Source organism: Dermacentor albipictus, chromosome 2, assembly GCF_038994185.2.
Source record: "Dermacentor albipictus isolate Rhodes 1998 colony chromosome 2, USDA_Dalb.pri_finalv2, whole genome shotgun sequence".
Lineage (NCBI taxonomy): Eukaryota > Metazoa > Arthropoda > Arachnida > Ixodida > Ixodidae > Dermacentor > Dermacentor albipictus.
In genome coordinates, this window is record NC_091822.1 from 2013171 (window position 1) to 2030916 (window position 17746).

A 17746-nucleotide genomic window follows, 5' to 3' on the forward strand; every position below is an offset into this window, starting at 1 on the left:
CATCGCTCTCAGTCTGTCTTCATTATTAACCAATCCTCCAACACGCTCCCAGTCACCTCTGGCATCCCACAGGGTTCTGTCCTCGGTCCCTTGTTATTCCTCATTTACATTAACGACTTACCCCAGCGCGTATCTTCTCATATCCGCTTGTTCACTGATGATTGCGTTATTTATCGATCGGTAACTAACCCTTGTGACCAAGAATCCCTTCAGGCAAACCTAAACCTCGTGCTAAACTGGTGTTCGCAGTGGATGATGACACTCAACCCTAACAAATGTAAGTACATGTCTTTTCACCGCCGTCGCAACCCTTTTGTTTTTGAATATACCGTTTCTAACTCCCCTGTTGACCTCGTCAAGTCTTACAAATACTTAGGTATCACCATTTCTGATGACTTATCTTGGCGACTGCACGTAACTAACCTAATATCATCAGCTAATAAAACATTAGGTTTCTTAAAACGTCACCTGAGGGAAGCCCCTCAACACGTCAGACTACAAGCACACATCTCACTTATCAGAACTAAACTGGAATACGCATCGCCCATCTGGAACCCTCATCAAGCATATTTAACAAATGCCATCGAAGCTGTACAAAACCGAGCTACTAGATTTATTCAGTCTTCATATTCATACGACGTTAGCATATCTCTAAAATTACAATCAGGTTTGTGTGATCTTTCTGCTTGCCGTCGCATTGCCAGTCTTGTTTTGTATCACAAGTTTTTTTATTCGCCCCTAAGACAAGAACTATACATCTGCGCACCCCCACCATGCAGCTCCCGTCGCATCGGTCACCCTCTTCAAGTTTTGCGTCCACGAGCCTGTACTACTACCTTCATGAACTCATTTTTTTCTCGAACAGCAACTGACTGGAAGGGCCTTCCCCACCATGTCGCTGCCATAACCTGTCCATCCATATTTTTTACTTCTGTGAATGCCTGCATCTTGTAAACCCCACCCCTTATGCAACACCCCGAAAGGGGTCTTTAAGGAAAATAAAGTGATGTGATGTGATGTGAGAGTAAAATAAAGGGCTGCTGCCTAATAAAGAGTGCGAAAAAATGACTGTAGTTTTACCCTCATCCCTTATAAAAAAACATGCTAAGCGATTTGTGTGGTGAGAAGCTTGTTTCTGTTTATGTATATTGATTAAGCAGGCTGTTCACAAGCTGTAGACAGGACCAGCTGAAAAATGCTCCTGTTAGTGAAGTGCGCCTTCCCGTAATGCCGCCTCGGGCACTCAGTCGCGTCTGTACATTACAGCGAAGTGTACATTACAGCAAAGCAAGAGGCGCACGCTCCAGCCTTGTAGCAGACGACGTGAAGCACCTCCCCTGGGTCCGTGTGCGCCTGCGCCGCTTCACTTCGATGCGCCGCCGTGCCGGACGCACTGGCGCCCCGGTGAGAGGTGTTCACCCTAAGAGTGGACGAGCCTGTACATCAGATGGAGCATGGGTTAAAAAAAAAGACAGCCATGAAATATGGTGCTCAAAAGTTTTTTCAGCAATGAAATTGTTAAACAAGATTTGCAATTTTGTCAATAGACCTAAACAGGCGTCCAAGGCTATGTGCCGCGTCAAACACTCTGGGCAGCTTGTGACATGCTCGGTGGGAGTGGTCTACGTCATTCCACTTTCGTGCGGCAAAAAGCACTTTGGACAGACGAGACGCTGCCTTAACATCCTCCTTAGGGAGCACCAAGGTGCGATCAGGAATGAAACAGGTTCTAATCTGGCTGCACATTGTAGAGTTTGTTTATGCAAACCTATGTTTGAACAAACAAAAATACTGTATAAAAATATCAATCAAATTAACCGCGAGGTTTTGGAAACCTACTTCATGCATGTAAACTCAGGCACATGCGTCGGCCAGACTTCTATCACTCTGCAGGATAAAGAAACAGATTTTTTGAATGGCAAGATGGGCTAACACCCTTGTAAACGTCACTTTACATGTGTTTACATTTTCTGTATATTATAGCCCTTTGTTTGAAAAAATAAACCACTTGTTAGCCTGCGCTCGTGTCGTGTACTTCCTCTCGTCTTTCGTCCGGGTTGCACTACCCACCCGTAGGAACATGTTCAATCACCAACTCGCCCAGCTTGCCGTGTTAATAAATTAATGGGCACACACTATATATATATGCACAATAACTGATGAACTGCAACGACACCACATGAATAGTCAAAGCTCAATGCTTTGCGACGGTGCAAAAGAGTAAGCAAGTTACTAGTGATAGTACATCTTTGCTACAGGGATTTACAATGTATGGATCAGCTATCTTTCAAGCCTGGCGTGCAGTAAGAAAAAATCTAGCGGAACTGTACACACCCGTAAGCGATAAAATAAATAATCAGATAGTGACTGCACCGAGGAACTTTACTGAGTCATAAATGTGACAAGCCACTGCTTCAAAGTATTTGCCAAATAATGAAAGAAGAGCAAAACATATTGATCCTAATTCAGTTCATAAGTGAAAAGTTTGGATAGCTTGGAATACATACTTAGCCCTGCTTTTAGAACAAGCACCATATATGCTGCTCGCGGAGTTTAACTTAATCAACTCCTAAAGTGCTTCTACATGTCCTCTGAAGCTGTGGCCAAAGCTTCGTGTCATCTACCCATTGAACATCTACAATATCTCCGAAAACAGTGCTTTGTTGAGCCGCACTGGCATCATACACATCCATAGTGGACAGGGAGGCAACAGAGGCAGCTGAGGCAAGTAATAGACACATCATCACGTGACCAAACATGGCAGCACCCACAGGATTGCCGCGAAAAGGGTCAATAAGATTCTGACTATAAATGCAAGAAACAGCTTGCTGCTACAACAATAAAGTGATGACACTTAGTGGTGGACACTAAGTGCAAAATAACTTTTATTCTATAAAGGTAAAGCTTGTTGGTGTTTTTCATTTTTTTATTTTGTTTCCTTATTGCCAGAATAAGGAGCATGCTACATTTTCTACATTGAATACATAAAAAGGTTCATGCTCACTAGATTCTATAGTGTGCCGTTAGAATCTGGCAAATATTGCCAAATTAATCAACGGTGTGTTATGGCATTTTCTTTTTCCTTTAGTTTAATTCAACCCATCAGATAATTCAATCAACTTCGTTAGTCCTGCGAGGGTTGTATTCAGAGAGGTTGACTGCATTCATGTATTCGCACACCCCAAGTTGCAATGTTTTCATAAACATCCACAATTAGGATACGGGGGAGTATTTTTGTCAAGTAATGGTTGATGCATTTTTTGGTAAATGCTGCACAGCCACAGGCATGCAGTCCCTACCTGCAGCTCCCCAGTGGTAGGAGTTGGATAGGTGCCCCATGGCATAGCATTGGGCACTGTCTGCACCCATGGGGTGGGCACAGTGGTGAATGCCGCCAGCGGAGGGGAGGATGATGGCCACGGCGGAACTGCACCAGGCGGGGTGGCACACGTGGGTAACCTGGGCACACGGCACAGGAGTCCTGTATCCCCACCTTTGGAAAACTATAATAAGAAACCCGAGGCTGGCAAACAACTTGAGAACCTGAAAAACTGCTTGACAACTGTTGACACAAAAAATAATAAATGTAACATTAAGAGGGGGAAAGACTGACCTGTAGATCAAAAAGCAATTGCACGAAGCTAATAATATAGTGGACATTAAAGGCAGACTGTAACGAACTTTCATTTTAGCTAAATTAAATATAAATGAGCGGTAAACACTGCTGAAGCAATCTTTGCAAAGCTGCATGGTTGGCAATTGCCAGATTTCACTATGAGCAGCCTTTGAATGACATCTAAGCAGACAATGCATGCCCCTGGTGGTTAGCGTACTTGACATAAATGCGCAGCACACCACAGGCACTGCCTCATCCTGGAGGTCACGCCGAGGAGCCCCACTGGGTCTCGTCATAGTGTTCCACATTCTGCGCCTTTCCCAGTGAGCAGTAGCGGCAGCATTTCTTGCTCTTTCAACATCAAAGGTGTTTATTTTTGCAAGCTTTTTGTGAGATCTCCATTCATATTTTCACACCAAAATATTGCACAGGTACTGCTCCATGTCTATACTATCTGAAACTGGGCTTCTGACAAAGTAAAATAATTTCGTTGCTACTGGATTTTATAGGGATACTAAAAGCAAATATCAGCCCTTAGTTGCACAAAGAATTTACACATGCAAACCTTGATTACTTTTCGCTTTCTGTCAATATGCATCCAGAAAAAGCCAAGAAAATTTGTGTGTGCTTTAAATGGTTATTTTGCATGATACAGAATGTCCACTACCGGGACAGCAGGTACAGCAGCTCCAGTTAATGCAGATGCTGACTGCTTTCTTTTGCTCCAACAGGTGAGGTTTCTACCATCACATTCACAATCTCATGATGATGATTAATTGATGTTATTGGCGCTAGGGCCACATATGGCCAAAGAGTGCCAAGCAAAAGATAATAAATGAATTGACGATGGTAGAACATGGCAAATATCAGGATCTGAATGGTACATGTAACTTGGCTGTAGAGAGGCCTAAAAGATTGGTCGCTGTAAAGTGTGTAAAATTTATGGGTACTAAAATAATGAGAATGACTATTGATGTATGCCATGACCATAAAAGTTCCACTGCAAACGGATAATGCAGTAAACGTGTGAGTGACAGTAGCGCTCGTACCTCACCAATGAGCTCTTGAACGCAAGGGCTGGGAGGTACATGCTTTACAAAGATCACAATCATCTGAATTATCAGTACTGTTTACTAAAGCCAGAAGTGTTGTTAATAAATGTAACACTCTCTTATACACGATAGATACATGCAATGCAAATATAATTGCCTTAACTGAAACCTGCTTGCTCATGCATGCACTTGACTCAAGAGATATTTCATGATGTGCACCAGTTCTGTTTACTGCTGCAACTGCACCGAGCATAAAGGAGAAGACGTGCTTCTTGCGGCTTCAAAAGACATGCCATCATCACCTATCCAAGTTAACAGCACTCCAAAAATTACATGGGTTACATTAAACGTAGGTAACTTTAAATCGTTTCTTCGCACCTGTCATCAACCACTTTCTTCCTCATCCACATTTATCAATGAACTGCATGACACTACCAAGAGAGTATTTCCTCGTTTTTCTTCCTACCCTTCGTTTTCGCTAGGATATGTTAACTTTCCAAGCATAATGTGGAATACCCTGCCATTACATCTTTCACCATTTTCGCAGCAGGCTGACGACTTTTTTCATTTACGATCAGTGTTTTCTTCTCTCATGCAATTAGTTAGCCACCAGGATTTCAAATTGCGTAGCCAACACCCTCGACTTGGTACTTATGATACATGCTGACCCTGCATCTCGCATCACATCCTTACTAGGAATTAGTGAACACCTCTTGCTCAGTTTCATAATTAACGCTCATTTCCCTAAAAGATTCAAACACCGAAAAACCATACACGACTATTGGTGCGCTAACTTTGCAGCAATAAACAATGAAATGTCTCATTTCTATGATGATTTTGTCAAAACCAGGGTGTCTACCAAGTTGACATTTCCAAATTCCCTGAGTTTTCCAGGTATTCCCTGAGTGCCATTGCAAATTTCCCTGAGTGATGCAGAACTATGTTTTATGTTAAGACGGGCTGAAAACATGTCACCTGAGGCTGTCACTCCCTAGTAGGCACATGAAAAAAATTAAAGAAGCGACTTAATCCAATTTGAATACTAAAAAGTAGTGTTTATGTTATTCAAGAAGAGAATAGAAGGCAGTGGTTAGTAAAATGCACAGCAAATAAAGTGTCTTCGAAAAACATTGCAATGGAGTCGGACATTCTCAAATACGAATAAAAAGGAGATGCATATAGAAGCAAATATTTTCGAATATGAGCTATTCCTATCAACTGATTGCAATCTCAGTGGTATGAGGCCCGAATTCTGTCACAATTGAGATTCTCTCTCAACACTCGTAAGTCAACCTCAACTGTTCTGAAATACTCGCAGCACGCGCACGACGCCCGAGTGTTGTGTTTCGCTGCTTTAAAGAGTTTATTTTGGTTTGGATAAGGGACACCTGCATCTTGGTATCAGCCAAAACTTTATTTTTTGAGCTCAAGCTCCTTCAAAACGGCGGCAGCAAGCTTCCTTTCCCGTTTATTCCTCAATGCGTAGTTCATTTCTGTTCTTGTCCTCCTTCCGCCACTCGTTCGTCCCAAGGACCATTTGAAGCATCTTGGTCAGTTGCACAGTCCACGACCTATTTTTCGAACTCCCTAGGGGCCGCGAAAACGTCCGAAAATTCGGCCAGTTGCAAAAAAATAAATGCGTGTCATTTACTGCCCTTAGGGACTCAAACCGCCACAAGCACGTTCGAAAACGCTCTGAAGGCCTGTCGCTACACATATTAGACATATCGGTGCTCGTAATGTGACAGGAAATACCGGGTGCACGCGTGTATAATTAAGGAATACATAGTGTGTTCCGTGGCAATAGCCCCTTCCCACGCTTGTTATGCTTCACTGCAATACTTTTGTGTATGCTTCACCAAGTAACATTTCTTTCAGAGGCGAAGCTGACGTTCAGGAACCGGCATTTTCTATGTCAATCGCGAGGATCAGAAAGGCGGAGTCCATGCCATTGCTGGCAGCAGCTAATTCTTTCAATAAAAAACTCGGCACCCAACGGCAAGAAGTTTCATAGCGAACGCTGAAGCAGCTAGGCCTAGCGTAGCCGCAGTAGTGGCAACGGCTGCCAGCGGATCTGCGTGCGAGAGTGCCGGTTCGAGGTGGCGAAGTAATCAAAACGGCAGCCGTGGTTCCTTTGATTATTGCCGTTTCGGACCTGCCGTCACAACAAAACGTCCGGAAAATCGGACGGCGAAGAGTTCTTGCGTCGGAAATTTCACACGTTCCGATACGTTGACTCTGTGGGGTACGTGACGGTGCCGCGAAGCCGTCCAAATTATCGGGAATCCGGAAAGTCAGTCCTTGACTGTACACTAGCAACTCCTCCAGCCGACGGCAGGGCGTCAAAGACGATTCATTACGATTCCTGTCTGTTACTCGAGCCAGCATTACTGCGACTTTCGACCCTTTCAGTAAAATTGCCGCGAATTTTCCCTGATAGAGGCCCAAATTCCCTGAGTTTTCCCTGACTTTTTCCAGACTACTAAAAATCCCTGAGAATTCCCGGTTTTCCCGGTTGGTAGACACCCTGAAAACATTTGATGATCATTCAGTCTAATCTAACTGGGATTTCTTTGCAGTTTGCAGATTAACTGAGAATCCCTAACCCTAATGCCATCCCTAATCCCATCCCATCCCTAACCGCACAATCACTTCAAATGTGCAAGTGCCATGATACTCCGGTCATCTAAAATCCTTATCTAACCGAAAAAAGCACTTCTATCACTTAGCAAAATCATCCCCTACTGATGTGCCCTGGGCAACTTATAAATCCGCTTCAGATATCTACATAGCAGCTCTAAAAACTGCTAAAGACAACTACTTATTTAGTACACTAACGTAAAGAAATAACGTAAATAATGTAATGTAAACTGGGCACGGCGGCATCACCACGCTGTGGGTCGCATCTAATCCCTTCCTGTATTTAGTACAGATCTTTGGCCTGCTGATCACTGTCAACAACACGTGCGTGGAACCGGCGAACGTCGTAGCGGCGCATGAGTGGAATTCCTATCACTTCGAAGGACCGGGTAATCTACAAGCATCATTATGGGCGAGGCTACCCTTCCACCCAACAGAGATGTTACAGCGCCACTACGTGACCAGGGAGTAGATGACAACATGACGGATTCCGCTATGAAAGGCTTTCCAGCGGACTTGTCTGACACTGGGCACGGCGGCATCACCACGATGTGGGTCGCATCTAATCCCTTCCTGTATTTTGTACAGGTAAGCAAACAATACAGAAAGTGCTTTCGTTCTGATAATCCATTCTTGGTGGTGTTGCCGTGCCCATGGTTGTTCGGTTCCGGAATATATTGCGCACTGTTCGATGCTGCTTCATCTGTTCGAAGGTTACTACTCCTTTATGGCAACATTGAAACTAACCTCGGCCCTGACCACGCACAAATAGTAAAACAACTTAGTGGGATTGCAATCGACATTAGGGAAATTAAAGAAAAATGCGTTACCAATTGACAAAAAATTTGATTCCTTGGCCAGTCTAGAAATTAAAGTTACATTGCGCCAGGAGCAAATTGCCTACCTTGAAGCAAGAACTGATGATCTGGAGAACCGAAGCAGAAGGTCTAATATTGTTTACGGACTACCTGAAGCTGAAGAAGGGAAAACCGAATCACTAGAGGGAGCTGTGAACAATGAGATAATAAAAGGTATTCTTGAGCTAGAACCAGTGGCTATAGAACATATTCATAGGTTGGGACGGCCATTGCTTGGCAAAGTCAGGCCTGTTATTCTCAAGCTCCTAGATTCAAGAGACAAAATTACAATTCTGAAGCAGGGAAGCAAACTGAAAGTCACGAATTACTCTATTGGCAAGTATTTTTTGGTAAGAGTGCGGGAAATCAGAAGAAAACTATGGCAAAGCAGCAAAATTAATCGCGAAAACGGCAACAAAGCCTCGCTGGTATACGATAAGCTATATATTGTTGCGTGTGGAAAGACACAGACAGAAGAGGCTATTTACAGGCTATTTACACTAGAGCCAGGCAGCCAGGCCGACACTCGCTCGCGCCAAGCGCACCGCCCAACTTCGTCGTTCTCGCGGCGGCTCGTTTCTTGAGCATCGCTCGATGACATCGTAATACTACCCCCTACCCCCCCCCCCCCCCCCCCCGGCGGCAAAAGCACCGTCACGATGCTGTTAAATATCCAAGGCGCGTGGAGAGTTGTAGGGCTTGAGTCAGGCAACGTGGACAATGTCACTGGTTGTCACAGCGGAGGACATAGTGTGCGTGGCTAGAATGATTTCATAGGTGACATCGGTCACTTTCCGGAGCATGCGATATCGGCCTGTGTAACAAGAAAGGAGTTTTTCACATAGGCCAACTTTACGCAAAGGTGACCAAAGCAACACGAGGCTGCCGGGCACAAAATGGACATCACGGTGACGGAGGTCGTAGCGCTGCTTCTGCTTGTCTTGAGACACTTGTAGACGAGCGCGCGCAAGTTGGCGAGCGTGGTCAGCATGGGCGATTGCATCACGGGCATACTCGCTAGTTGAAGCTGTGGCAGACGGAAGCACAGTGTCCACTGGTAGCGTTGGTTCGCGGCCATACAAGAGGTAAAATGGGGAAAAGCCAGCACTTTCGAGACGGGAAGAGTTGTACGCAAAGGTAATGTAAGGTAGAGCCAGGTCCCAGTCACGGAGGTCGTCGGAAACGTATTTGGATAGCATGTCTGTAAGGGTGCGGTTCAAGTGCTCAGTGAGACCATTCATTTGGGGATGTTAGGCGATGGTAAATTTATGCCGTATTGAGCAGGCATGCACGATGTCATCGATGACTTTGGCCAAAAATGTACGGCCACGATCTGTTAGCAATTGACGCGAAGCACCATGCGTCAAAATAATATCATGTAGGAGGAAGTCCGCAACATCAGTTGCGCAACTGGTCGGAAGAGCACGGGTTACGGCGTAGTGGGTCACGGACAACAAAAGGCATACGTTTGGGACGAAAACAAGAATGATAAAGTACCTGTTCAAAACAATGAAACCAAGAAGCGAAGCACTGTGGCAAGCGAAAGCCGACGGCCAAAGACTCGAAGCCAAGCGCCATCACCACAGACATAACTGAGCAATTCAACCAGATCCCCCGTCTAGAAACCACACCCAAAGTAAATATCGCTAGGTCCTCCAAAAAAACTGGAGATGTAACCAAACGGAAAGAACTGAGGCTACTTAACATAAACGCACGCAGTGTCACTAATAAAATAGATAAGTTAGAAACCATATTTATGCAGCATGATCCTCACATCGCGGTGATAACAGAGACGTGGCTGAGAAAGGAAATTAGTGATGATGAAATCTTTCCCTCGTGTTACAACGTATATCGAAAAAATAGAACTACCAGAGGTGGGGGATTAGGCATCCTTGTTAAGCCCGAAGTAGAGGCTACGATTACAACTGATGTTGGCGTTCTTGAATGCTTGTGCGTACAGTTGTCTTGTTGGAGACATAGCTTCATCTTATACACATGTTGCAGGCCTCCGGACGCGTGCCCGGAGTATTTAGCTGTGCTCAAAGAACACACGTCACTGTATCACAATAAGAAAATTTTCATAGTTGGAGACCTTAATTTGCCAAGTGTGGAAGGGTTGAAATCTGGGCCAGTTGGTACATACTTGAACGAAAAAACCAGTCAAAAACACAAAGGACAAGAGGAGAGGTTCACACCAAAACGTCTGGTGTGGTGTGTCAAAAACACAAAGGACAAGAGGAGAGGTTCACACCAAAACGTCTGGTGTGGTGTGAACCACACCAGTCGTTGTGGTGTGAACCTCTCCTCTTGTCCTTTGTGTTTTTGACTGGTTTTTCCGTTGCCAAGTGTGGACTGGGAGGGACTGGCCTGTTCGCCAGTAAAAACGCTAACATTATTTTTGATATCATGCTCGCTCACAACCTAACTTAAATAATCAAACAACCTACACGCGTGCAAGTACATGCAAGCTCGGTTCCAGATTTGGTATTTGTAAATAGGGCCTTTTCAGAACATACCATTCTAGTGGAACAAGGGCTGTCCGATCATGAACTTGTAAGCGTGTCAATTCCTCTTCTTAAATGCAGTAGCTACCAAAAATCTCCCATTCAGTATTTTAAGGACTATTCCCGAGCCGACGATGCTCGTGTGCTTGAATAAATGGAAACTGTACTTGCAGACTTTGATGACAGCACCCCAAACACAGGCGCTCTTTGGGACAAATTAGTTGAGACGTGTCATTACTGTATGAATAAGTTTATAGCCAGCAAACACAAACAAACACACAGGCGTACACCCTGGATGGCTCGTGAAGTCATTCAATTGATGAGAAAAGTTAAACGGCTAAGAAAGCAGCATGTGCAGTGCAGAGTTATCAGATCACCAAAGAATCCTTGCACGATGCATGACGCAAAGGATTACTACTTTAAAACTGTAATGCCCAATTTTATAAAGAATGATCCTTCCAAGTTCTGGAATCATCTTAGTGAAAGAAAGAAAGCAGTTTCGAAGATATCAGTTGACGGTAGCATGGTTACAAATTATGACGATATCGCAAATCATTTTAACGCCTACTTTCATAGCATGTTTTCAGTATCGGAACCATGTACGCCTACCGCAATCTCATTTCAACCATGCGAAGTCAATTTTATTTCATATCCTGGTTTGGTTTCTATGCTTTTAAACTTAAACACGAAAAAATGTTGCGGTCCTGACGATCTTCCAAATGTGTTTCTTCAATGATATGCCGAATGCGTTGCCAACTTCCTTTTTATTATTTTTAATGGTTGCTTGTCAACAGCAACCTTGCCGCGTGACTGGAAGATGGCCCGAGTAATCCCCATCTTCAAGAAAGGCGACCGATTATTACTATCTAATTACAGACCAATACCTTTAACTTCCTCATGTTGTGAACTTATAGAGCATATTATAGCCACTCAGATTACAGAATTCCTTGACAAACACTCCATATTAACAAGTTTTCAGCACTGCTTTAGAAAAAAGTATTTGACAGTGACGCAACTCGTCACTGTTACGCATGAGTTTGCCAAAGGTCTTGATAATAATATTCACATAGACACAATTTTTTTAGATTTCTGTAAGGCCTTTGATAAAATTCCCCATGACAAACTAATCTATAAACTAGACAACATTGGTCTTCCAAAGGTGTTGGTCACTTGGGTGGCTGAATATTTGAGAAATCGGGTGCAGTTTGTCACAGTCGAGGGTCTAAATTCGCGCCTTCTACCAGTCACGTCGGGTGTGCCCCAAGACAGTGTACTAGGGCCCTTGCTATTTTTGTGCTATATAAATGATATCACAGATATAATTGATCCAACTGTTCAAATTCTATTGTTCGCAGACGACTATATTATTCCGTGAAGTTTGCAGTATACACGATCAACAAGAACTAAACAAAAATCTACATTACATATACCAATAATAATAATAATAATAATATATGGGGTTTTACGTGCCAAAACCACTTTCTGATTATGAGGCACGCCGTAGTGGGGGACTCCGGAAATTTTGACCACCTGGGGTTCTTTAACGTGCACCTAAATCTAAGTACACGGGTGTTTTCGCATTTCACCCCCATCGAAATGAGGCCGCCGTGGCCGGGATTCGATCCCGCGACCTCGTGCGCAGCAGCCTAACACCATAGCCACTGAGCAACCGCGGCGGGTGCACATATACCAATGGAGCAACCAGTGGGGCATGGTCATAAATGCACAAAAACCAGTTTCCATTTCTATTAAAAAAAATCGCCTTTTCAGTATGCTTACTCCCTAGGTTCATCTACAGTTAATCATGTCGATAGCTACAAATATTTAGGCGTAACATTCACTGCTAACCTCTCCTGGAATTCACACGTTGATAACATTCGTTCTTCTGCTTTCAGAAAGTTGTGTTTCTTAAGACACAAGCTTCATAATTCACCACCAAATGTAAAACTTCTATGCTATCAGTCATACATCAGACCAAAGCTAGAATATGCAAGCAGAGATGGGGCCCTTACACAAAACGTAACATTGGTAAACTCGAAAGAATTCAAAGAAAGGCTGTTCGATTTATCTTTTCTAAATTTCGTCGTGTCGACTCTCCGTCCGAACTAATGACAGCCAATAACATACCCCCACTTCAGTACAGAAGAAGGCGATTTCGCTTGGGCTTCCTCAATTCTCTCCTTAACCAGAAATTCGCTATTGACCCTTCATTCTATTTATCCCCCCTATCAACAAGAGATACACGACATCAACAACCAAGATCTTTAACGTCATAATTCGCAAAAACAGATGCTTATAAATTTTCCTTTTTTCCGCACACAGTGTCTCAATGGAATTCTACACCAGAGCGCGATTGTCTTGCCATCGTGTGGCATTGTGTACATTTAGCCATTGTGTTCATTTTTTCTATTTATTTGGCTCTGGATGTAAAACACAATGTATGTGCACCTGTATACTCAATGTGATTTGTTAAAAAAAAATATGCCCGTCCTGCTTGGACCACGTTATGTGGTCTGCAGTATGTATAAATAAATAAAATAAATAATAAATAAATAATAAAAACAAACCTTAAGAAGTTTTGGCAAACAAACAATGCTATTTCATAAGAAGGTTCATTTGGTAATGCTGTTTCTGAGAATATATGCACAACCATGCTTAATGATTCATTTACAAGTCAATTTTTGAAAACTGGCAATGTTAAGTTCCCTATCGCATACCAAGATGAATACTTACCAATGCATTCTGTGATTGCTGAGGTGCACAGAGTTAACAAGTTATTAGAGTTCTTTCTTATACACTTGAGTATTCGTAGACTCCTATGGCAATACCATGAATTCTTTCATCTATGTGTCACCTTGCAATGTTTGTTTAACATCACTGATTTGTCTGCAAATTGGCTCGACAATTCATCATGTGTTAACTACAATATTCCAGGATACAACTTTGACATTTTTGACAACTTTGATAAGTTTGACATCATGGCATTTGACTCGAACAACTTTTTTAATCCTGCCCAGCACGGGTTTCGCCGTAATTACTCCTGCGAGACTCAGCTTGCCGCTTTCTTACACGATCTGCACTCTAACCTTGATTGTAATCTTCAGCCCGACGTAATATTTTTAGATTTTGCTAAAGCCTTTGACAAAGTGCCCCATAAACGCCTTCTTATAAAGCTTTCCCACTTAAATTTTGACCCTAATATACTGAAGTGGATTGAAGAATTCTTGACTAATCGTTCGCAATTCGTCACCATTAATAAAAGGAATTCTAATTAAGTCTCTGTAACATCAGGCGTCCCACAAGGATCCGTGCTCGGCCCGCTACTTTTCCTAATATACATAAATAATTTACCATTAAACGTAACATCTAGCATACGTATGTTCGCGGATGACTGTGTGATATATCGTGTTATTACTTCCACCGCTGACCAATCTTCTCTTCAAAGTGATCTTAATGCAGTCCAGGACTGGTGTAACAAGTGGCTAATGGAACTTAACCCGTGTAAGTGTAAATATTTGTCCATTCACCGTCGCCGTAATTCTCTCCTATTTCCTTATGTAATATCTGAAGTTCCGGTAGAACTAGTTCATTCCTACAAGTATTTAGGAGTAACACTTTCAAGCGATCTTTCCTGAAATCCTCATGTTACTAACCTAATATCATCCGCGAACACGACGTTAGGATTTCTAAAATGCCATCTGCATCATGCTCCTCAACATGTAAAATTGTTAGCCTATAAATCATTTGTCAGGTCAAAACTAGAATTTACATCGCCTATTTGGAATCCTCATCAGGCATACCTAATTAATGATCTTGAATCTGTACAAAATCGCGCCGCTCGTTTCATCCACTCATCATATTCCTTTGACATCAGCGTTTCCTCCTTAAAAACTGCATCCGCATTATCCCCTTTATCGCTCCGTCGTCGCATTGCCAGCCTATCTTTATTTCACAAATTCTTTCATAGCCCTATGCGCATCGCACCTTATATCCTTCCTCCTACACGCATATCTCACCGCACCAGCCATCAGCTACAGGTTGCCCGTCCACGCTCACGCACTGTCATGTTTTCAAATTCTTTTTTTCTTTGCACAGCTGCAGACTGGAACGGCCTTCCTAACGACATTGCTGTCATTATGTGCCTATCCAAGTTCATAGAAAATGTAAAAAACTTCCTGTTATTGTGACTATGTATTTTTATTCTTGCCACCCCTTATGTAACGCTCCATTTATTGGAGCCTTTAAGGTAATAAAATGAAATGAAATGAAAATGAATTAGGAAGTCGGAGATCCACTATAACCACTTCTATAACCAATGATGTGAGAGTTTTCTATCAGAATGTTCGTGGATTACGCACAAAGGTGAAAAATTTTTCTCCTATGTCATTTCATCTTGTTTCCCCATCATTGCCTTAACAAAGACCTGGTTGTGCCCTGAAATACCATCTAGTTCATACACACCACCCACTTATCAAGTTTTCCGACGAGACCACGACCCTTCTTCACCAAAATCAAAGGGCAGTGAGATCCTGATTGCGATCAATCAATCATTCAGATCCGTTCGGTGCTCTGATTTAGAATGTGTAACGGAATGTGTCTTGGCAGAGATTTTTGGTGCTGGTAGTAATAGGCTATTCGTAGAGAATTTCTATGTTGCAAGACCAATATATATATCTCTTCTAGACCAAGATATATATGATACCTCTTCTTCTGCAGAACCAGGTGTAACTTTGCGACTTTTCGCAGATGATTGTGTCATTTATACTGCAATTCGTAGTGCTGACGACCAACTAAAGCTTAATTCTTCTTTACAAAACATTGCCCAATGGTGCAATACGTAGGGGATGGAAATTAATATCTCTAAAAGAGCGTTCATCAGCCTAACCAAGAAAAAACGACCTTTATCATTTACGTACAATCTTAAAGGCTTGAATATTACACAAGTCGACAAAGTAAAATACTTGGGTGTCACATTCTCGCAAGACTTAAAATGGGATAAGCACATCACCGATACATGCGCCAAGCATTCAAGCAATTAGGGTTTCTACGCAGAAGACTGAGTAAAGCACCTCAGGCCGTAAAATTAACTGCCTATAAAACTCTGGTCTGACCTATTTTAGAATACGGAAGCATAGTGTGGGACCCTCATCAAAAGTACCTTCGTGATAAACTTGAAAGACTACAGAATAGGGCTCTTAGGTTTATCTATTCAAAGTATTCTTGGCACGACAGTGTAACGGACATGCGCAATCAAGCGCATTTGGCAACTCTTTCCTGCCGGCGTCATGTTGCATCTATGAAGTTTTTTTATCTCCTCTTTAACGGACACATCAAAATCGGTAAAGACGACTATATTCATACGCCTGGCCGTCGGTCTAGTAGGACAAACCACGATAAGTGCGTCCGGCCATTTAATACGCATTGCAATACGTTTAAGTTTTCCTACTTCCCTCGCGCTGTGAATGCTTGGAATGCGTTACCAAGCGAAGCTGTAAATAATCCAAATTTAGATCAGTTGTGTTCTCTAGTGGAGCAGCTAATGGACCCTGTATAACTACTTTTCCTGTTGTAAAACCCCAGAAAGTATCTTGTAGTGTTGTATTATTTTCGTGTGTACATTTTTCTCATGTATAGCATACGATACATAATGCTAGATTTTCTGTTTTCGTGTACGCGAGGCGTAACCATGTATGTAATATAATATTGATGCACTTGTTGTTGAAGTGTTCTGATCTACCTCATGTTTTCCTGTTGTCTTTTTGAGAACTTGATGTATCTTATTACATGCCTATGATGATGAAAGCCCGCTCCCTGTATGGGTCTGCAGAAGACCTACAGTATTGATAAATAAAATAAAAATAAAAATAAAATATGAATATTTAGATGTGTCCGAGTATTCGAGCCACTATTTAAAATGTTATATCGACCCATGCTAACTATAAAATGGTGACTTTAATACGCCTGGAATTTCCTGGCAAACTGGTGAAATTTCAACCCATTCCATTTACTTATCTGCCAAGTGCAAGTCGCTACTTGGTTTTATATCTTTTACACCTCTGTGCCAACTTAACAATATTCCAGACCCTTGTAGCAATGTACACACATAGGGAAATTCTGCATGACACAAATAACCTGTCCACATTATTGTCATCCGAGAACTCACAATATTACCTTAGGCATAACCGACTTAGAACATCTATGTTTAGAACCAAATATGGTACTCAGACACTCGCCTACCTAATACCTCATTTCCTCAATAATAATCCAGAAATTGCTAGTATGATTCAGGAATGCAGATCTGCTTACAGTCTAAAGAAAAAGGTCAGGAATTACTTTATGCCAAGTTCCTAAGTCGTTTTTTCTTACATTTTTTCCTCCCATTTGCTATATAATGTTTTGTAACACATACTTATTATTTGCTTGTTTAAGTATTTCCATGTTCTCACGCATTACTGATGATATATTATGTATAAAGTGTAACAATCTTACTTCTTTTTATACTTGATTGCTTGAGCGGAACATTTTCTTCTTTCATTGTTTCTACATTGTTTCACTGCATTTTCATGATGTTCCACTCCCTGAGCAATGTACGGGTAGGGGGGCCTTTGTCAGGCAGTTGCATCTGCCTTTAGCCCCTACATCCCAGACAATGTGTTGTCTAAATAAAGCATTCATTCATATCAAAAAGTGCACTGAAAAATGCATAAGCCAACCATCGGTTGCAATCACTGAAAATGAATTTGATTTTTTAAATACTGGTTGAACTTTCTTCATCTATTTTTAATCTGTTTTACTGACGACTCTTGTTGCACATGCTCAGCGCCGATAGCTGGGGTATATAAGTTCTGTATCTTTCTGAAAACAAAATAGTTGTGAGTAAGCGCTTGTGTGTCCCCCCTTCACTGTGTCCTTGTCAATTATGCGTGCTAAATATTTCACTATGAATTTGCAAACCTGGGTTTTCCTGTTGCCCGCTCCATCTCCCGACATGACGCCCGACCAGTGCTGACAGCTACGACTCACAGCGATCTGTATTCCCCTCCCAGATACCGCAACCCTTCCGAGTGGAGAACTCCG

General features: G+C 42.4%; 1 protein-coding gene across 7 annotated transcripts in view; it reads right to left on the bottom strand.

Moving 5' to 3' along the window:
• Positions 1-17746, bottom strand: part of LOC135921124 (uncharacterized) — a 224424-nt gene that overhangs the window by 108947 nt on the left and 97731 nt on the right. For all 7 annotated transcript variants that reach the window (XM_065455444.1, XM_065455443.1, XM_070533410.1 and 4 more), the window contains one exon: positions 3300-3459. In XM_065455444.1, coding sequence (XP_065311516.1) covers positions 3300-3459 — 160 coding nt within the window. The remainder of the gene's footprint in view (positions 1-3299; positions 3460-17746) is intronic.